Genomic DNA, 23866 nt, shown 5'->3' on the forward strand with positions numbered 1-23866 from the left:
GACTACAGTTTTACAAGAGTCCATACATTAAGCCATCGTTTTGATTGCAAGAGACGTCTCAAGTTTTGCAAGTGGCTCTTGAAAAATCACGAATCGGATCCTAGTGAACAACATCCTTTTCACTGACAAATCACGTTTTGGCAGAGAGGGTACATTTAATTATAGAAATGAACACTACTGGAGTGACAGAAATTTGTTCCTGAAAATGCCACACTGTCACCAAAATAGATTATCTGTAAATCTGTGGGCAGGGATTATAGATGGTAAATTGGTAAGCATCCTACATAGTAGCAATTCTTCAAGCATTTAGACAACGTTGATTATTAAAAAAGTTTCTTCCTTTTTCCTTGAGTTTCTTTAATTTATTTATATTAACAAATTTACTTCTTCGATTCCAGATAGGTCTTTTCCAGATAAATGGCTATTTGAATGGTAATCAGTATAAAAATTTCTTAAGTAAACACCTCCCTCGGTTATTAAGAGCTAATGGAATTAAGGATGATAGAAAGCATTGGATTCAACAAGATGGATTGACAGCTCATCGACATCTTAAAGTATTAAAATACCTAAAAAGAAAATATAAAAAAAGAAACATGGCTCTGGGAGCAAGAAAAGAGTGGCCCGCAAGGTCGCCGGACTTAAATCCGTGTGACTTTTTTCTTTGGGGGCATGTAAAAGCGCATATCTATTCTAATCCAATCGAAAATGAAGAGCAGTTACATGAAAGAATCAGAGAAGCTTTCGCAACTATTACTCCTGACATGTTACGAAAATGTACCCTGAACTTGATAAAACGGGCAAAATGTTGCATAGAAGCAAAAAGAAAGACTATCGAAAATATTCTTTCAAAGTCCGTTAGAGACAACTTGCCTGAAAATTAAAGACAAATCACATTTGATCACCAAAGAGAATATCGAAGCAGAAGTTCGAGGCATAGAATTTGCTTATAATTTTTTCAAAATTAATTATGAACAAAATTACTATTTTCTAAAAATAAGAAAATAAATGTTTCTTTACTTTTCATTCTATTTCTTTATAACTTTTATAAATCCCTATACGAGACTACTGGCAGTTGTTCAAGTGAATTAATTTTTTTCTACTTTTTATATATCAACAAAAAAAAATTAAAAATATTGCAGTTTTATACTTTAATTGTTTTGTAACAACAAGTAGTATATTTAGATAAACTTGTAATATACTTTTCATTTACTTAAAAAAATTATTATTTTTATTTATTGACCCCTTACAGAATTTACATACGAAGAAGCAGTTATCTCCTAAATTTGAAGTATATCAAACTGCATTTAATCACCGGTTTAGATTTAAAATAAAATTTCTCTTCAAACATTTTTTATAAAATTATTACCAACTGTTAATAAATAAAAATATGACTATAAATAATAATAATAAATAAATAATTATAATAATGATAATAAATATAATAATAATAATAATATAATAAATAGTGAAAATAATTAATAATAGGGGAGAGTCTCCAGTTGTGAGACACCTCCAGTTGTGAGACAGTCAATTTTTTTAACATGCAATATTAAAAAGCCGATTGGTTTATATAAAAACATTTCTTTTTATATGAGCCAACTTTTTCGTGTACGCCGAAGCGGATATATAAACTGTTTTTGTTAAATACCAACACTGTGTGTGATAATCGACTAAAAAGCGTTTTTCAATAAATGCAAAGTACTTTTTTCCAAGTTAATTAATTGGAAAAGGTAAATGTAATGCATTTTCTTTTAGTGTTTTCTTTATATTTTGTGATGCAATATTGCATTGTTCCAATCTACGGTTGAAAATAATTTAATTTTCCTTTTTCAAAATAGCGCCAATTTCTGGGTGTGAGACACAGCATATCACCAGTTGTTGAGACGGTGTCAACACACATCTGGGCAGCATAAAAAATACGACTTTGCAGGCATACTATTTAAATATTGTTTTGATTTTTTTCTAGTATTTTTGGGCATGTCAAGTGGAAAAAAGTCAATTAATTCATAAGAAATCAATTTTAATGCTCTTGTTGAATATAAAGCTATTAAATTGTGTTCATTTGATAGTCAAATTTTGGCGAATAAATAATATAATAAATATAATAAAATTGTCGAATAAATAATATAATATATATATTATTAATACTAGTTACTATTTTTGCGCGCTACGCACGCCCCTTTTCTTTCTGCTATTAAAAATGGAAACGTTTTTACACCGAAAAGTTTCTAATATTATTCTAAAGACACACACTTAGTTATTAAAAACATTTTATCTTTAAAGGATTAAATTTTATTTTAAATTTTGTGTACCTATTCCCTTTTTGAATAATATGTTCTGGTAATATAACATTATCATCTGCATCATTTAATTCACCATTGACAACTTTAAGTAAAAAATCTACAAATTCCGTTTCTTGTGGTAAAGCTTTCATATTATCTGTTAATGTGTATTTTTTGAAATATTTATATAGTTTATTATTTTTTATTGATAAATTTACTATTTCTGACTTAGTAAACCGTTCTTTAATTGGTAAAGTTTGTCGAAAATCTCCGCCTAGAATTACAATTTTACCACCAAAAGGTTCGTTGGAATAGATAATCCATAATTTCTAAAGCATATTTTGGAGCCATTGGTGCTTCATCCCAAATAAAAACATCTATATTTTTTAAAAAGAGGCCTTCTAAAGATGGAACTTTAATGTTTGAAGATGAATCACTGTATAATGGAACGGGTAAGCCTACAACTTTATGAACAGTTTTCCCATTAGGAAGCAGAGTCGCAGCTATACCTGTAAATATCATGTTGCAAAGATTTATTCCTTTACTTCTTAACAATTGCCATAGAACCATCAAAAGAAGAATCCTTTAGGGCATCAAGTACATAATCCACTACAAGTTTTTGTTTTACATTTAATTTAGCATAATTCTGTTCTCCTATGTTAATATGCTCTGCAATATTTATATCATTAACTTGTTCAGTAAAAATTTCATCTTGTATATCTAATAACCCCTGAAAGTCAGTTAAATAATATCCTTCGTTAAATAACATTGTTTTAATATTTCTACAAGCCCTTTGTTCAGCTTCAATGTCGTTTATTTTTTAACAATCTTCTGACATTTGACCCTTAAATTGTTCCCATATATCTCCTATCCTTCACTTTGACGGTTTTCTACGTCACACCCCCTAACTACTTTTTCAGGGCTGTCCATATTGTATATATTATTTGAGACACACTGGGAGAATTTTCATAGACAAATGTTATGAAATTATATTATTATAATTTTAATTATTATGAAATTAATTAATTGTCCGTTGGAAAGTAAATGATATTCATGTTAAAGTAATTTTGATATTAATTATTATGGTAATTAATACAATATGTGGCACGCTCTGAGGAAAGGTACCTAAGAGGCAAAAATTTTGAGGTTATGTTTTTAATTTTTTGAGTAAAAATACAAAAAGAGAATCAATTATTAATTAAAAATTGTTGGTCTTCAAGCAATCATTATATTCAAAATATTTAATGAAAAGTGGTTTCAAATTCAAATAATTAAAAATAAACTTTTAATGAAGATAAAACTAACATGAACCCAACCTATAATTCGTTTGCTTCGTACTTTTCTTGGGAGCGCGTCACATATGTTATTTTTATTATTATTATAATATTAATAAACATCTAATACATTACATTTTAATTCTTATTTAATTAACATGATTTTAATAATTGATTTTCTATATTATATTAATATTATATATTATTATATTAATATATAATTAAACTTTTTAATTATTTAGATATTTAAATGAATAATGTAGTTAAAATAATATGCATTATCATTTAAATTACACAGCCCCACAAAAAAAAGTGTCGTGCGCGGCAGACCAGACTAGTCATTTCCTATGTATTTTGACGCGCTGAACACGAATCCGAAGTCCGTTTTGCTCCATCACGTCAGGATTTTTTTCTAACCTCAAAAAATCTGTCGGATTTTGAGAGGTAGGCTATTTTTTCTTAAATTAATGGATTTACTTCAAACTTGGTAACTAGGGGTTTTTTGGGTCGCTGATAACAAATTTGAAGTTAGATTTTCAAAATTCAAAATGGCGGCTCCAATATGGCGAACGAATTTTTTAAAAGTTAATGGATTTACTTCAAACTTGGTAACTAGGGGTTTTTTGGGTCGCTGATAACGAATTTGAAGTTAGATTTTCAAAATTCAAAATGGCGGATCCAATATGGCGGACGAATTTCTTAAAAGTTAATGGATTTACTTCAAACTTGGTAACTAGGGGTTTTTTGGGTCGCTGATTACGAATCTGAAGTTAGATTTTCAAAACTCGAAATGGAAATTCTTATATACATAAGTAAGGTATTCACGTCCTTTTATGGTAGCGCACTCTTTTGTCCTCAAAGGATCTGTGTAATGGTTTTCGTTTCAAATTGGTGCCTCCAGGTACAATATCCCTTTTCAGCATCCAACAGTAGTCGGACATCTATATTTACATCCCATCTTCCTTGATAACGACGCTCAAATTCTTTAAGATCTTGATGGAATCGTTCTCCTTGTTCTTCACTGTAATCTCCCAAATTTTCAGGGAATCGATCCCGATGCGAGTCTAAGTAATGCATCTTTATGCTCATTAAGCATCCTAACTTACTAAAAATTTTAATCATATCACTAACTATTTGCTCCCAATTTTCACTCTTGTGATTACCCAGAAAATTTTCGACAACTGCATTGAAACTAACCCATGCGGCTTTCTCCTTTTTATTCATCTTGGTGATAAATTGCTCATCTTTTAACAATTTGCGAATTTGTGGTCCGTCAAAAATCCCTTCTATTAGTTTCGCATCAGATTTTTCTGGAAACTTTTGTTCCAGGTATTTAAAACAGTTTCCTTCTTTATCTAAGGCTTTGACAAATTGTTTCATTCCTCCTAGTTTCGTGTGTAAGGATGGAATTATCACCTTTGAAGGGTCGATTAGGGGATTTTCTATTATATTTTTTGAACCTGGTTCGAAAGAATTTCTTTTTGGCCATTGTTTTTTAATGTAGTGATTTGTTCGATCTCTACTGTCCCACAAACACAGGAAACATGGTGTTTTTGTAAAACCTGATTGTTGTCCAAGTAGTATGCTTAAAATCTTAAAATCTCCACAAATTTGCCAGTTGTGTTCTCGGTATCTAATTTTATCCAAAACTAGTTTCATATATTCATAGTTTTCTTTCATTTCCGTTGAATGCGCTATTGGATTTGGAGCATAAATATTAGTATTATGTAGTAGTACTACTTTTAAACTTCTTTTCGAAGAGTCAATAAATAGTCTCCAATTTTCATCTTTGTATATATTTGTTTTTAATTTATTCATGAGTCCGACAACATCTGAGCAATATACCAACGACGGATTTTCATCTTTTGTAAAATATTGTCGGAATTCTTTTCTCTGTCTCGGTAAAAGCTAGCTGTTGTGCCTTTTGATAACAAGTTTCTCTTCTTCAACACTGATGCTAGGTGTTCTGCACAATCCTTCGGCAATTTTAAATCTCTAATGAGATTGCTAAGTTCTTCTTGGTTAAACGTTTGTCGAATCTTTATCTCCTGTTCATCATACGGAAGGTAATAGTCGTCCTCATCATCGGTTCTCGGGGCGCATGATTATTCCCCAAATGTCATTTTTCCGAAATGTCATCTTACCGAACTGCATTTTTGCGAATACTCATTTTTGCGAAAAGCCAATTTTGCAAAATGCCACTTTTGCGAATTGTCATTTTTTCGAAAAGCTATTTTTGCGAATTGTCATTTTTGCGAATCTCCATTTTTACGAATTGTCAATTTTCCGAAAAGTTATTTTTGCAAATCGCCATTTTTACGAATTGTAATTTTTGCGAATTGTCATTTTTGAGAAATGTCATTTTTGCGAATTGTCAATTTTGCGAATCACCATTTTTACGAATTGCCATTTTTGCGAATTGACATTTTTGCGAATTGTCATTTTTGAGAAATGTCATTTTTGCGAATTGGCCATTTTACGAATCGCCATTTTTACGAATTGCCATTTTTATGAATTGTCATTTTTGCGAATAGTCATTTTTGCGAAAAGTTATTTTTACGAATTGTAATTTTTGCGAATTGCCATTTTTGCGAATCGCCATTTTTACGAATTGTCAATTTTCCGAAAAGTCATTTTTGCGAATCGACATTTTTACGAATTGTCAAATTTCCGAAAAGTCATTTTTGCGAATTGTCATTTTTGCGAAAAATACAATAGAAAACTTGTAGGTCTATAAGTTCACTATTGTATTTTTCGCAAAAATGACAATTCGCAAAATTGACTATTCAGAAAATTGACAATTCGTAAAAATGGCGATTCGCAAAAATGACTTTTCGGAAAATTCACAATTCGCAAAAATGTCGATTTGCAAAAATGACAATTCGTAAAAATGACTTTTCGCAAAAATGACTATTCGCAAAAATGACAATTCGTAAAAATGGCTATTCGTAAAAATGGCGATTCGCAAAAGTGCAGTTCGGTAAAATGACATTTCGGAAAAATGACATTTGGGGAATAATCATGCGTCCCTCGGTTCTCATGTCTTTATTTTCAAAATCTAGAACATCTTCAGTTGAACTGTCAATTTCCAAGGTTTTGGGAGAAGAAGGTGGATTGCATGAAATTTCTGGTTTTTTTACAGTGGGGACATTAGCATACAATATGTTCTTTTTATTTTTGTTATTATATCCTTGCACATTGGTGTTGCAAAAATAACAATCTTTTTGATTTAATGGTTTTTCCCACAAAGTTGGCTTTATAAACTTTAGTTTATCCTCTTTTAGGCCAGTCAATGAAGACAAAAAGTGCACAAAAATACAAACAGCAAAGTCTAAACGGTTTCTGGTAGTTTGGGGGCTCCTTATAAGAGCCCCACAGTTTGCTCTCGATTTCCGGGTGCGAAAAAGAGTGTAAACAATCGCCAAAGTTTGGAAAACATGGTTTTTCGATGCTCGTTGCTTCCGGTTAAATTTTAGTGGAAAAAGTTGTTATTGAAAGTTATAGAGCTTGGAAATACCTTTCAAATGATGGGTCATACGTTAAAAAAGGTTAATTAGTTTAGTTGCAAATGAATTTAAACCATTAAAAATAGCACTTCTTTAATTGTTTAATAACATTGTTAATAATTATCGAATTTGTTCATAACTTACCAGGAATGTTCTCCTTGCGTAGCTGAATAAATCCCAAAAAAAATTAACTAGATCGGAGAAATAGTTTATGCATAATTCCATTTGTTAAATAAAAACATGTAATTTTCAACGGAATTTCTCCACTTTTGGTCCATCGAATTTCGATTTTTTTTTTTGGAAAGTACACTTAAGAAGTCAAGCTTTCATCCTATTTAAATGGCCAATTGATTTTATTTATCTAAGTGCATAATAAAAAGGGTTAAAAAAGGGTATGTTTTTTTGTCATAAACAAATGGAATTACTCAGTCAATTTTCACTTTATCAATTTATTGTAAACGGCATTTAATTTTATTTGTTTTCACAAAACTTTTTCAAAAAAAAAATCCAACCTAGTTTCAAGGGGGGGAGAGTTAGTTTTTATTTTTTAAAAAATTCCTGACTAGATAATAATTAATATTTTTAATTAAAAATTGTGCCACTTATAGTTCAATACATGTATTTTACGATAAAAAATTAAACATAAGGTTTTGTGCATTTATTTTCCATTTACATCAAGTAAAAGTAAATATATCCTTTTTTCAACCTCTAAACGTCGGAGTGGGGGAACTCGGTACGCGGGAATTTCGCCCGCCACAAACAGAATTCAGCCGTTCAAATTTGCAAAAATTGTCATAACTTCGTTAATTATTTACCGATTTTAATCATTCTTTTTTTAATTTGATGTATTTTTTTACGCTGAATCCAAAAATGATTTTATATTTTTTCAAAATACAATATTTTTAAAAATAAAAGAGAAAATTTTTTTAACAAAAAATTTTTAATTATTATTTATAACATTTGACAAAAAATTCTTTTCGTACATATAATTCCATTGCATTCAGAATAATATTATGACATAAAAAAATTCAAATTAATTATTTATAAGCTTGTAGCATTAGGTTCACATATGCACGCCTGTTCAACTATCAATACAACGATGCTACACACTTATATAAAAATAATTTGAATTTCTTATGTCATAATATTATTCTGAATGCAATGGAATTATATGTACGAAAAGAATTTTTTGTCAAATGTTATAAATAATAATTAAAAATTTTTTGTTAAAAAAATTTTCTCTTTTCTTTTTAAAAATATTGTATTTTGAAAAAATATAAAATCATTTTTGGATTCAGCGTAAAAAAATACGTCAAATTAAAAAAAGAATGATTAAAATCATTAAATAATTAACGAAGTTATGACAATTTTTGCAAATTTGAACGGCTGAATTCTGTTTGTGGCGGGCGAAATTCCCGCGTACCGAGTTCCCCCACTCCGACGTTTAGAGGTTGAAAAAAAAAAAGGATATATTTACTTTTACTTGATGTAAATGAAAAATAAATGCACAAAACCTTATGTTAAATTTTTTTTCGTAAAATACATGTATTGAACTATAAGTGGCACAATTTTCAATTAAAAATATTAATTATTATCTAGTCAGGAATTTTTTGAAAAATAAAAACTAACTCTCCCCCCCTTGAAAGTAGGTTGGATATTTTTTGAAAAAGTTTTGTGAAAACAAATAAAATTAAATGCCGTTTACACTAAATTGATAAAGTGAAAATTTACTGAGTTTTTCCATTTGTTTATGTAAAAAAACATACACTTTTTTGAAGTCCATTATTATGCACTTAGATAAAAAAAATCAATTGGCCATTTAAATAGGATGAAAGTTTGACTTCTTAAGTGTACTTTCCAAAAAAAAATCGAAATTCGATGGACCAAAAGTGGGGAAATTCCGTTGAAAAATTACATGTTTTTAGTTAACAAATGGAATTATGCATAAACTATTTCTCCGATCTAGTTAATTTTTTTTGGGATTTATTCAGCTACGCAAGGAGAACATTCCTGGTAAGTTATGAACAAATTCGATAATTATTAACAATGTTATTAAACAATTAAAGAAGTGCTATTTTTAATGGTTTAAATTCATTTGAAACTAAACTAATTAACCTTTTTTAACGTATGACCCATCATTCAAAGGTATTTCCAAGCTCTATAACTTTCAATAACAACTTTTTCCCCTAAAACTTAACCGGAAGCAACGAGCATCGAAAAACCATGTTTTCCAAACTTTGGCGATTGTTTACACTCTTTTTCGCACCCGGAAATCGAGAGCAAACTGTGGGGCTCTTATAAGGAGCCCCCAAACTACCAGAAACAGTTTAGACTTTGCTGTTTGTATTTTTGTGCACTTTTTGTCTTCATTGACTGGCCTATTTTTTATGATTCCAACGAGTTAACATTGTGTAACAGGAACTGCAAATTTTGTGTGGAACAAAATTTTTATCCTGATTGGTTATCTCAAGATCAAAATAATCTTTGTAGATCTGTTTGATATTTTCATTTATTGATTTACGATTTTTGGGGACATCGAATTGTCCACATATGTAACAAAATGCATCTGCATTGCTGTCGCATAAGTGTTCCGATGTTGTTACTGCAAAATTAAGTTTTGAAGCCTTTGGAGTTTTATTATTGTTTTGATTTTAAGAAGCCATGATTTATGTGAAAACCTGCACGTTAGGGATCCTGGCCCGATCGCAGGTGAGTCCGCCGTCCTAGGGGTGATAACGCTCATACCTCCCCAGGCCTAAGTATGAGAGCTTTCCGACTTTGACGAGGACAAAGTCAACTCGTCGTCGGACACACTACGGCATCATCCTCACACCCTAACGTCCCCCTGCAGGGCAGCGCGCCTACGCTGGCTTCGTTACTTCGATAAACAGGAAGCGAATCATTCTACACATCCCCTTTCGGGGCAGTTGTCATCGCCTACTACATTTATCGAAGCAGCAGGATTAGTATTGTGCTGAAACACAATAAAATTGTACAAAGCAAAGCGTACAAGGTAAACAATGTATTTTTAAGGAATAAGATAGTGAAGGATAGAGGATATTAAAGTTCCTTTTTATCTCGTTGCTTAAAAATTTATTATTTAACTTTTACATCTTATTGTCACATTATTACCTCAATGAAAAAAGTTTTGTGCATTTGCCGAATTGATCTCTATGATGCAATGAGACCCAACTGTCAGTTCTTGTGAGTAGTTCATTACAAAACAAAAAATTACAGTTCCCTCTACACAACACTCTACCAAAAAATCTTTCGGAGCAGCCACACGGAAAAAATTTCTGTGCACTGTTTATCTCTATATGTGCACCAATGGTCCTTAATTACAGTACAAATCTTACACTTTGAAAAAGGATCATATACGGCCCTTTTTAGAGACAGCAAACGCACTTCCATCGGACAACCTCTGCATCAACTGCACTGGAAGTGAGACAAGCGGTGCACGGACATTTTTTCCGTGCAGGGGGTTCAAAATGTGAAAGTCTGACTATAGATTCGTAATCAGTGACCCAAAAAAGCCCTAGATACCAACTTCGAAGTAAATCCATCAATAGTTAAAAAATTCGTCCGCCATATTGGAGCCAACATTTTAAATTTTGAAAATCTAACTTCAAATTCGTAATCAGCGACCCAAAAAACCCCTAGATACCAAGTTTGAAGCAAATCTATTAATTTTTAAAAAATCCGTCCGCCATATTGGATCCGCCATTTTGAATTTTGAAAATCTAACAAAAGATGAAAATCCGTCGTTGGTATATTGCTCAGATGTTGTCGGACTCATGAATAAATTAAAAACAAATATATACAAAGATGAAAATTGGAGACTATTTATTGACTCTTCGAAAAGAAGTTTAAAAGTAGTACTACTACATAATACTAATATTTATGCTCCAAATCCAATAGCGCATTCAACGGAAATGAAAGAAAACTATGAATATATGAAACTAGTTTTGGATAAAATTAGATACCGAGAACACAACTGGCAAATTTGTGGAGATTTTAAGATTTTAAGCATACTACTTGGACAACAATCAGGTTTTACAAAAACACCATGTTTCCTGTGTTTGTGGGACAGTAGAGATCGAACAAATCACTACATTAAAAAACAATGGCCAAAAAGAAATTCTTTCGAACCAGATTCAAAAAATATAATAGAAAATCCCCTAATCGACCCTTCAAAGGTGATAATTCCATCCTTACACACGAAACTAGGAGGAATGAAACAATTTGTCAAAGCCTTAGATAAAGAAGGAAACTGTTTTAAATACCTGGAACAAAAGTTTCCAGAAAAATCTGATGCGAAACTAATAGAAGGGATTTTTGACGGACCACAAATTCGCAAATTGTTAAAAGATGAGCAATTTATCACCAAGATGAATAAAAAGGAGAAAGCCGCATGGGTTAGTTTCAATGCAGTTGTCGAAAATTTTCTGGGTAATCACAAGAGTGAAAATTGGGAGCAAATAGTTAGTGATATGATTAAAAATTTTGGTAAGTTAGGATGCTTAATGAGCATAAAGATGCATTACTTAGACTCGCATCGGGATCGATTCCCTGAAAATTCGGGAGATTACAGTGAAGAACAAGGAGAACGATTCCATCAAGATCTTAAAGAATTTGAGCGTCGTTATCAAGGAAGATGGGATGTAAATATAGATGTCCGACTACTGTTGGATGCTGAAAAGGGATATTGTACCTGGAGGCACCAATTTGAAACGAAAACCATTACACAGATCCTTTGAGGACAAAAGAGTGCGCTACCATAAAAGGACGTGAATACCTTACTTATGTATATAAGAATTTCCATTTCGAGTTTTGAAAATCTAACTTCAGATTCGTAATCAGCGACCCAAAAAAACCCCTAGTTACCAAGTTTGAAGTAAATCCATTAACTTTTAAAAAATTCGTCCGCCATATTGGATCCGCCATTTTGAATTTTGAAAATCTAACTTCAAATTCGTTATCAGCGACCCAAAAAACCCCTAGTTACCAAGTTTGAAGTAAATCCATTAACTTTTAAAAAATTCGTTCGCCATATTGGAGCCGCCATTTTGAATTTTGAAAATCTAACTTCAAATTTGTTATCAGCGACCCAAAAAACCCCTAGTTACCAAGTTTGAAGTAAATCCATTAATTTAAGAAAAAATAGCCTACCTCTCAAAATCCGACAGATTTTTTGAGGTTAGAAAAAAATCCTGACGTGATGGAGCAAAACGGACTTTGGATTCGTGTTCAGTGCGTCAAAATACATAGGAAATGACTAGTCTGGTCTGCCGCGCACGACACTTTTTTTTTGTGGGGCTGTGTTATTTAATATAAGAATAAGCATTAAATAATTATAAATTTATTTATTAATATTATATTTATAAATATAATAAATTGATTTAAGTATTTATATTTGCTTATTTTTTATTTCTATTCTTCCAAAGAATACGACACTGAAACTTGATCAAATCAAGTAACGCCATCCTATCATTGTCACGGAGATTGAAACTAAAGCGAACCGTCATTAAAGAGGATCCTTCATTGTGAAAAGCGTCATTGTGGAGGATTGACTGTATAGTTTATCCGGATGTACAGGATGACATTGAATTAAAATTTTTGTGAATAATTGGCGAAGTGAATGAGGCATCATCCATAATGCAGCTTGTTGGATTGTCCTAATCCACTTACTATCATCTTCTACAAGTCCTAATGCCAAATAAGCAGTTGTAAAAGATTCATGAACAACTCCATTAACTGTTCTCAAACTTTCAAAAGAAGTTGCTCCTTTTACTGTAAGCAACAATAATCTAAGATGAAATAAATCCAATTGATGTGGATTAACTGAATACTTCCCTATACTTTTACTTTACGAATTCTTTGTTTTCATTCAAGAGATTTTGTTACCAATGTATAATGCTCTGGTATATCTGAATAATAATACTTTTTAGCATTACTATCTCGTTGGTTAAGTTTAAAATAATTCAAAAGTTTTGTATTTAAATCGTAAGAAATGCCGTTACTATCTTTTTCTTTTCGAATAATAACATTCTGTTCATTTGGCAAATGTATGGGTAAGCGATTAACGCTATGACTCTTTTTCTCTAAAGGTTTACTTAGAATTCTCCAAACTGCCTCAACTGGACCAACATATCTATTTTCTTCATAATGATGTATTTCATTATGATTAACAGTTACCTCACCATTCGCATTTGTGATAATAATAGATGCATCATCATGCCCTTTAAGAATATATTTATATAAATATTTAACAGACTTGATACTCGAAACTATTTCTACATTAATATGGCAATTAAATATTTCTGAAAGTTTAGGGCAATACGGAACAACATTAGAATTATCAAAAATAAATCCATTTGGTCGTTCATACGCTTTATTAATATTTCTTCGACGACAATGAACATAGCAATTTTCTTCAATTGTAGTTTCTTCTTGGTAACTTTTTAGAAATTTTTTTGAATATTTCCCATCAATTAAACACCAATCTAAACAAGGTCCGTGAATACTATTTTGCATTATTATTTTATGTAAAATAGGATTGATATTTTCATCAGGAATTTCTGCAGAAATATAACAATCAACACTTTCAACTGTTAATATTTTAGAATTTTCTTTCAACATAACTAACAAATGAATGTGTGGCAATCCTCGCTTTTGAAATTCACTAACATAAACATAAGATTTGACTTCTCCAAACAATTTATTATCAACAATAGATTTAAGTAGATGTTTAACTTTTAATGCGAAAACTCTAGTTACTATATCAGGTCTATCAGCAGCAGTTTGATAGGGGAATAAATTTTCCTGTATCTCTTTCCAATTTGGATTACACGTCATTGTGATAAATAAATCTGGTCTACAATGACGAGCAACAATAGCCATCGAATCCTGATATTGTTGCATCATATTGCGAGGTGATCCTATAAAAGTAGAAGGCAATATAAGCGTTTTTCACCCGTGTACATCACTTTCCAACACATGATTGCGTAAATAATCCATCAGTCCCTTATATCTTTCACTTCTCACTTGAGCTTGATTATTTGCACAAAATCTTAATCTATCTTTATCCATTTTTACATCATTTTTAACCATTCATTGTTAAACAATCTACTTCAATATAAAAATTGATTAAATTCTTTATCTCTTACAGGAATTTTGTATTTAATGTAGACAGACCTAGAAATAGTATGATTTCTAATTCTGTAATCACTATCACTACGAATCATATTAATATTATAACCCTTATTTCCAAGTGGATAAAATATGGGATAAATCCATGGTTCAACATTCGGATCTAAATTACTAACTAATTTTAATTCCTTTGTAGATTTATTATAAACCGTTTCATAAGATTCTGGTATTTCTCCTTCAGAGTTTGTATTAAAAATTGCAGCAACTTCATTAAAACAATGAGAATTGTATCTATTTTTATCAAAGCTTTTTTTCAACGTGAAAAATAATTGTAACTCAGGAATTTCTTCATTATTTGTCTTGCTAATTCAGCTTCTATTTGAATTACCTCTGACATCATCATGTGAGATTTTGTGTATACATTAGAATTTCTCATAATATTTTCTATAGATTTTAAACCGTCTTCATCCAAATTTTAGTTACTTTTTAATCTGTATCTGATTGATTCCTCAGGGTCATAAATAAATAATTTACCAAAACATGGATCCTCACCTTTATCCGAATATAAAGCACTATTAATTTGATAGTAAATTTGACCTTGAATTTTGTAACAGAATCGTCCTCTTCTTCTGCCATTAAAATTAATTACATTAGCATTTAAAGATGCAAAAAAAAAGAATTAGGGGAGCGTGGGGTAATGGGAGCTTTTAAATTTTACGCACTTAAAAGCCTTCAATTCCGCTGCAATGTCTAGAAAATCTTCTACAACCTTTGTTTTTATCATTCCAAAACAAACGATTACATTCTTGACAAATTTTTAGTAAAGACAAGGGAAAATGTATTTTTTGAGTTTTCGTTGTAAAATGCCAAATATTTCTAAACATCATCATAAGTAGTTAAAATCGTATTATTTAGTTCTGTTTTTTCATTATATTATAGGTGAATATGTGTAGATATGTATACTTGTATAAAAATTGAAATAATAATAAAATTTGTTTATGTTTTTATTTTTTTATTCAAATTTTGTCCTGTAAAAATTCTGTGGGGTAATGAGAGAATTAGTGTCAGACCAAAGAATTTTCGTTACTATGTTGCGTCTTTCGTTATTTCTTTGAAAATTGTAAAAGATATCACCTTATGAAAAAACTTTTAATTAAAAAATAATTTTTGATGAGAAAAATAAAAAATTTAATTTTTTTTCAAAAATTTTTTATTCAATTATAATTTAGGAAAAAATGTATTCTAAGTCTAAAGTTTTGGCTTTATTGTAAGTATTAACACTTTTTTCTATTAGAATACAAAAAATATTCCTAAAATATAGAAATTTTTTTAATTTTTAAGTGAAAGCTCCCATTACTCCACAAATTGGGTGATCGCAAAAAATGTATTTTTTTTTTGAAAAATTTTTTTTTCCAATTTACTTTCTCTTTTTAAGTTTCTAATTGAACACAATTAAAGATAATTAACGAAATGAGTAAGAAATAACGAAAACAATGTATCATTATAAAGATAAGTTGGATTTTAAATAATTTTCCTTAAGGGCTCCAATTCCCCCACGCTCCTCTATTATACAGCCTTATATTCTTTTTAAAATGACCTGATTTTTAATGAAACCCTTCTAAGAAAACCCTTAATTCATCTGGATATTGTATTAAAGTTAACACAACACCTCCATGACTACAGCAGTCATTAAAACTAACTTTTTTACCATTAACTTTTTCATCTTTAAAATGTTTAGCTTGACAATGTGTGCAGTAATTATTTATCGGACCCAGATAATTTTCAACATTCAACTCATTTCGAATTTGATGCTTTAATACTCCTTTACAATAATTTCTTTGACATCGAGTACTCTTTGTTTTTGACAAAGAACTTGTATCACTATTTTTTAATTTAAGGTTCTCAGCATATTCTATTTTGGATTCGACTTGAAGTTTTTTCTTAGTTAAAGTGTGTTTTTCACTTAATAATTTACGTTATCAATTTTACGTTTTAATTTTTGCCTCTCACGATAACTTTTTTGAATTTCAGCCCTACTTTGTTTAAGTGTTGTTGATGCAATATTTCCTTCATTTATTTTACTTATTATTCTCGAGAAAGACATTTCTTTCTTAATAGAGTTTTTAGAAAAGTTTGATTCTTTATACTAAGGTTGAATATCTTTTTCATTTAAAAGGCAATTTCAATCATACACAACTATGCAAGATCTACTATTAGAAAGTTGTACAGAGGGAAATTTACATGAACTATTATTTTTGAACATTAACATTAAATGATTTCTAATATTACAATAATAGTAATTGACGGAGTGGGTCAGAATATTAAAAAACAACGATGTTGCAAATGCTATTGCATATACTCCATAAGAAAGACTGTATTCTGGTTGTTGATCAACAGTTGTGATACTACTGGATTTTGCATGCTTTACGTAATTTTTTAATTTCTCGAAAACTAATTAAATTTTATTAGCGCTCTTGGTCTTGTTTTAATCTCTATTTAATGTAGAATCTAAATTATTAACTGGTATTGTGAAATAAATTTTTCCAAAAAAATTTGAAACCGTGAAAGTAGGATTAAAAAAATTCAAAAAATTATCATGAATATTAAAGTGTGAAAAGGTCAATGTAAAATATGTTCATTTAATAGATATACTAAAAATTCAAAAAAGCTTTTTATTTACTTAATTATTTAATTTAAAAAAAAAATTTTGTTGTTGAAAAAGTGTCAATCTGTTTTTAAAATTTTTTTTATCCGACTTTCACAGTTTCAAATTTTTTTGAAAAAATTTATAACACAATACTATTAATTAATTTAGATTCTACATTGAACAGAGATTAAAACAAGACCAAGAATGCTAAAAAAAGTTAATTAGTTTTCGAGAAATTAAAAAATTACGAAAAGCATGCAAAATCCAGTATTTTTCCTGTATCTGACAGAATAGTCAACGAAAATTCTTCGATCAGGTGTCAGTCTTTTCATAATTTTATTAGCTTTCAGGAAAAAAATACGAAAAATTTTTGTCATTCTTATTTTCTACATTTTAAGCATTTTTCCACTCATGAAAAAAGGGGCGTCCTGATACTTACGGACGGCAGTGTAATCTAAATAATAATCTCTTTGATCATTATTTAAACATTTTTTATTAAGACTATCAAAAATGTAAAGGCTTATTCCATCATAATAAGTACAAATCCAATGACCAGATTTATAAGATCCACTAAAAAGTATTTAACCAATTTACAATTTTTCCTTTTCTCCAATTTAACCAACTTGCAGGTTTGTTTTTATCCAATATAAATAATTTACAATTTTTCTTTATATCCAACTTAACCAATTTCCAGCTTTGTTTTTATCCAATAGAACCAATTTCCAATTTTTCCTTTTATCCAATATAACCAATTTCTAATTTTGCCTTTTATCCAATATAACCAATTTCCAGCTTTTTTATCCAATTTAAACAATTTCCAGCTTTGTTTTTATTCAATTTAAAAAATTTCCAGCTTTCTTTTTATCCAATAGAACCAATTTCCAATTTTGCCTTTTATCCAATATAACCAATTTCTAATTTTGCATTTTATCCAATATAACCAATTTCTAATTTTGCCTTATAACCAATTTAACCAATTTCCAGCTTTTTTATCCAATTTAAACAATTTCCAGCTTTGTTTTTATCCAATAGAACAAATTTCCAATTTTGCCTTTTAACCAATTTAACCAATTTCCAGCTTTGTTTTTATCCAATATAACCGATTTCTAATTTTGCCTTTTATCCAATTTAACCAATTTCTAGCATTGTTTTTATCCAATTTAACCAATTTCCAGTATTGTTTTTATCCAATAGAGCCAATTTCCAAATTTTGACTTTTATACAATATAACCAATTTCTAATATTGTTTTTATCCAATAGAACCAATTTCCAATTTTTCCTTTTATCCAATATAACCAATTTCTAATTTTGCCTTTTTTTCAATATAACCAATTTCTAATTTTGCCATTTATCCCATTTAACCAATTTCCAGCTTTTTTTAACCAATTTAACAAATTTCCAGAGTTTTTAAGCTAAAAATACCTAAGATAACATTTAAAACCTGTCATCAACTAACTAATAAATAAAGTAAGAAATCTTATAGATTGCAATTGAGCTAAAAATTATTTGCTAACTTTTAAATTGTATTAAAAAAGTTAGATGCATAGTGTGGGGACCTTTCTCAAATCAAAGTTTTTAAGCTAGAAATATTTTTGTAAAACTTCTAATCCTTCCTTATAACTAACTAATAAATAAAGTAAGAAATGTTATAGATTGCAATTTAACTAAAAAGTATTTGCTAATGTTTAAATTGTAGAAAAAAAGTCAGATGCATAATTTGGGGACCTGTATCAAATGATATTATCGAAGCTAAAAATATCTTTTTAAAACATTTAAACCTTCTTATCAACTAACTAATAAATAACGTAAGAAATGTTTTAGATTTCAATTTAGCTAAAAATTATTTGCTATTGTTTAAATTGTTTTAAAAAACGTAGATGCAAAGTTTGGGGACCTGCATCAAATCAGAATTTTTAAGCTATATGTATCTTAGATAAACATGTAATCCCAGTCACCAACAAGCTAATAAATAAAGTAAGAAATGTTATAGATTGCAATTGAGCTAAAAATTATTTGCTAATGTTTAAATTGTTTTAAAAAACTTACATGCATAGTTTGGGGACCTGCCTCAAATCAGAGTTTTTAAGCTAAAAATATTTTTCTAAAACATTTAATCCCACTTTTTTACTAACTAATAAATAAAGTAAGAAATGTTATAGATTGCAATTTAGCTAAAAAGCATTTGCTAATGTTTAAATTGTAGTAAAAAAGTTAAATGCATAGTTTGAGGACCTGCATCAAATCTTAATTTTTAAGCTATAAATATCTTAGATAAACATTTAATCCCTGTTATCAACGAGCTAATAAATAAAGTAAGAAATGTTATAGATTGCAATTTAGCTAAAAAGTATTTGCAAATATATAAATATTATCTATAATTTATAAACATAGTTTGGGGACCTGCATCAAATCAGAATTTTTAAGCTATATGTATCTTAGATAAACATGTAATCCCTGTCACCAACAAGCTAATAAATAAAGTAAGAAATGTTATAGATTGCAATTGAGCTAAAAATTATTTGCTAATGTTTAAATTGTCTTAAAAAACTTACATGCATAGTTTGGGGACCTGCCTCAAATCAGAGTTTTTAAGCTAAAAATATTTTTCTAAAACATTTAATCCCACTTTTTTACTAACTAATAAATAAAGTAAGAAATGTTATAGATTGCAATTTAGCTAAAAAGCATTTGCTAATGTTTAAATTGTAGTAAGAAAGTTAAATGCATAGTTTGAGGACCTGCATCAAATCTTAATTTTTAAGCTATAAATATCTTAGATAAACATTTAATTCCTGTTATCAATGAGCTAATAAATAAAGTAAGAAATGTTATAGATTGCAATTTAGCTAAAAAGTATTTGCAAATATATAAATATTATCTATAATTTATAAACATAGTTTGGGGACCTGCATCAAATCAGGTTTCTAAAGCTAAAAATATCTTTGTAAAATAATTAATCCCTTCTATTAACTAACCAATAAATATAATAAGAAATGTTATAGATAGCAATTTGGCTAAAAAGTGTTTCCTAATCTTTAAATTGTAATAAAAAAGTTAGATGCATAGTTTAGAAACCTGCATTAAATCATATTTTTTTTAAGCTAAATATATATTTGTTAAACATATAAACCCTCTTTTTTTAACTAATTAATAAATAAAGTAAAAAATGTTATAAATTGCAATTTAGCTAAAAAGTATTTGCTAATGTTTAAATTCTATTAAAAAAGTTAGATGCATAATTTGGGGACCTGTATCAAATGATATTATCGAAGCTAAAAATATCTTTTTAAAACATTTAAACCTTCTTATTAACTAACTAATAAATAACGTAAGAAATGTTTTAGATTTCAATTTAGCTAAAAATTATTTGCTATTGTTTAAATTGTTTTAAAAAACGTAGATGCAAAGTTTGGGGACCTGCATCAAATCAGAATTTTTAAGCTATATGTATCTTAGATAAACATGTAATCCCAGTCACCAACAAGCTAATAAATAAAGTAAGAAATGTTATAGATTGCAATTGAGCTAAAAATTATTTGCTAATGTTTAAATTGTTTTAAAAAACTTACATGCATAGTTTGGGGACCTGCCTCAAATCAGAGTTTTTAAGCTAAAAATATATTTCTAAAACATTTAATCCTTCTTTTCTACTAACTAATAAATAAAGTAAGAAATATTATAGAATGCAATTTACCTAAAAAGTATTTGCTAATGTTTAAATTGTATTCAAAAAGTTAGATGCACAGTATGGGGACCAGCATTAAATCATATTTTTTTTAAGCTAAAAATATCTTTCTAGAACAATTAATCCCTCTTATCAACTAACTAATAAATAAAGTAAGAAATATTATAGAATGTAATTGAGCTAAAAATTATTTGCTAACCTTTCAATTGTATTAAAAAAGTTAGATGCATAGTTTGGGGACCTTCCTTAAATCAAAGTTATTAAGCTAGAAACGTCTTTTTAAAACATTTAAACCCTGTCGTCAACTAACTAATAAATATAGTGTGAAATGTTATAGATTGCAATTTTGCTAAAAAGTGTTTCCTAATCTTTAAATTGTATTGAAAAAGTTAGATGCATAGTTTGGGAACCTGCATTAAATCATATTTTTTAAGCTAAAAATATTTTTCTAAAACATTTAATCCCTTTTTTCTGCTAACTAATAAAAAAAAGTAAGAAATGTTGTAGATTGCAATTGAGCTTAAAATTATTTGCTAACGTTTAAAATGTATTTAAAAAGTTAGATGCGTGGTTTGGTAACCTGCAATAAATCATATTTTTTTTAAACAAAAATATTTTTTTAAAACATTTATTCCCTTTTTTCTACTAAGTAATAAATAAAGTAAGAAAGATTGATAATTAAAGTAAGAAATGTTATTGATTGCAATTATGCTAAAAAGTAATTGCTAATGTTTAAATTTGTATTAAAAAAGTTAGATGCATAGTTTGGGAACGTGCATCAAATTATAATTTTTAAGCTAAAAATATCTTTATAAAACATTTAAACCTTCTTATCAACAAACTAATAAATAACGTAAGAAATGTTTTAGATTGCAATTTAGCTAAAAATTATTTGCTAATGTTTAAATTGTTTTAAAAAACTTAGATGCATAGTTTAGGGACCTGCATCAAATCAGAGTTTTTAAGCTATAAAAATAAACATTTAATCTCTGTCACCAACAAGCTAATAAATAAAGTAAGAAATGTTATAGATTGCAATTAAGCTAAAAATTATTTGCTAACTTTTTAATTGTATTAAAAAAGTTAGATGCATAGTTTGGAGACATTCCTCAAATCAAAGTTTTTAAGCTAAAAATATCTTTGTAAAACTTCTAATCATTCCTTTCAACTATCTAATAAATAAAGTAAGAAAAGTTATAGATTGCAATTTAACTAAAAAGTATTTGCTAATGTTTAAATTGTAGAAAAAAAGTCAGATGCATAATTTGGGGACCTGTATCAAATCATATTATTAAAGCTAAAAATATCTTTCTAAAACATTTAAACCTGCTTATCAACTAACTAATAAATAACATAAGAAATGTTTTAGATTGCAATTTAGCTAAAAATTATTTGCTAATGTTTAAAATGTTTTAAAAAACTCAGATGCATAGTTTGGGGACCTGCATCAAATCAGAGTTTTTTAGCTATAAATATATTAGATAAACATTTAATCCCTGTCACCAACAAGCTAATAAATAAACTAAGAAATATTATACATTGCATTTGAGCTAAAAATTATTTGCATAGTTTGGGGACCTGCATGAAATCAGAGTTTTTAAGCTAAAAATATTTTTTAAAACATTTAATCCCTCTTTTCTACTAACTAATAAATAAAGTAAGAAATGTTATAGATTGCATGGGGTCTCAAACCGGATACACTATTGTGGGTGGATCTATGAAGCAATTCTGATCCCTAGGCTGACCTTTGCTTGTGTGGTCTGGTGGAGTAGAGTTGAGCTAAAAACAGCACAAACAGAATTGGAAAGGGTAAGGGGGATGGTACTTAGAGGCATAACGGGGGCAGTGCGTACAACTCCTACTGCTGCCCTAGGTGCCCTCTTGGGGCTAGAACCCTTACACCTTACAATTAAAGCAGCGGCGGTTAAGGCTGCCCTGCGGTTGAGTGGTCCTGTGGGCCGCAGGGAAGTGGGCAGATGTCGTCTCCCAAAGAAATTGGTGAGAATCCCCCTTCTAAGTATGATTAGGGACAGAACTGTCCCTTTGTACCTCTTCGACAAAAAGTATAGGATTAATATACCTAGTAGAGAAGATTGGATAAATGGACTGACAAGTATTCCAGCTGACTGTGAAGTCTGGTACACAGATGGATCAAAAGGCGGGAATAGAGTTGGTGCAGGAATCTATCATGTAACCTCCCAAGTGGGACACTCCTTTAAGTTGGGGACCACTGTTACTGTGTTCCAAGCCGAAATTGTGGCAATATTTTATGGTGCTGTTGAAGCCTTGAAAAATTGTCACAACAAAGATATTTTTTTCTTTTCGGATACCAAGGCGGCCATTTTCTCCTTGAAACGATACGTATCAACATCACGGCTGGTCGGTGATTGTCATGAAGCACTTAACAAACTAGCTGAAACGAACCGCGTTACCCTCTTGTGGATTCCTGGTCACAGTGGATTCGCGGGAAACGATAGGGCGGATGAGCTAGCCAAAGAAGGGGCTAGAAAACAACTTATTGGACCTGAAACTCCCATTGGTGTTTCCAACAAATGCCTGACACTGAAAATTAAACAGTGGATAGCTGCAAGACACCAAAGGGAATGGCAGGTAACTAAGGGCTATAGACAAGCCAAGGGTGTGGAGAGGAATATAAAACCCCGATACACATCTTGTGTCACTGCCCTGCATTTGTGAAGGAGCGGGAACACATTACGGGCTACTTTTTTCTGGGGGAGACCGCTATTGCTACCAGAAACCTGGCCGAAGTTCTCCTGTTGTGGAAAGGATTTCGGATATAGGGGTGGTTATGGGGAACGTAAAGGGATTACCCAAGCGTTAGTGGCGTTGACCTGCAAGGTCCTAAGTCCACAACCCTCTTCTTAATAATAATAATATAGATTGCAATTTAGCTAAAAAGCATTTGCTAATGTTAAAATTGTAGTAAAAAAGTAAGATGCATAGTTTGAGGACCTGCATCAAATCTTAATTTTTAAACTATAAATATCTTAGATAAACATTTGATCCTTGATATCAACAAGCTAATAAATAAATTAAAAAATGTTATAGATTGCAATTTAGCTAAAAAGTATTTGCAAATATATAAATATTATCTATAATTTATAAACATAGTTTGGGGACCTGTATCAAATCAAGTTTCTAAAGCTAAAAATATCTTTGTAAAACAATTAATCCCTCCTATCAACTTACCAATAAATATAGTAAGAAATGTTATAGATAGCAATTAGGCTAAAAAGTGTTTCCTAATTTTTAAATTGTTTCAAAAAGTTATATGCATAGTTTGGGAACCTGCATTAAATCAT

General features: G+C 29.6%; 1 protein-coding gene across 1 annotated transcript; it reads left to right on the forward strand.

Moving 5' to 3' along the window:
* The first annotated feature begins 22361 nt into the window (after positions 1 to 22361).
* LOC122508720 lies at positions 22362 to 23240 on the forward strand. Its single transcript, XM_043622235.1, has one exon. It carries the CDS (start codon positions 22362 to 22364, stop codon positions 23238 to 23240), a length of 879 nt encoding a protein of 292 aa, XP_043478170.1.
* The last annotated feature ends 626 nt before the right edge of the window (positions 23241 to 23866 follow it).

The sequence above is a fragment of the Leptopilina heterotoma genome, unplaced genomic scaffold, assembly GCF_015476425.1.
Source record: "Leptopilina heterotoma isolate Lh14 unplaced genomic scaffold, ASM1547642v1 Lhet_550, whole genome shotgun sequence".
Lineage (NCBI taxonomy): Eukaryota > Metazoa > Arthropoda > Insecta > Hymenoptera > Figitidae > Leptopilina > Leptopilina heterotoma.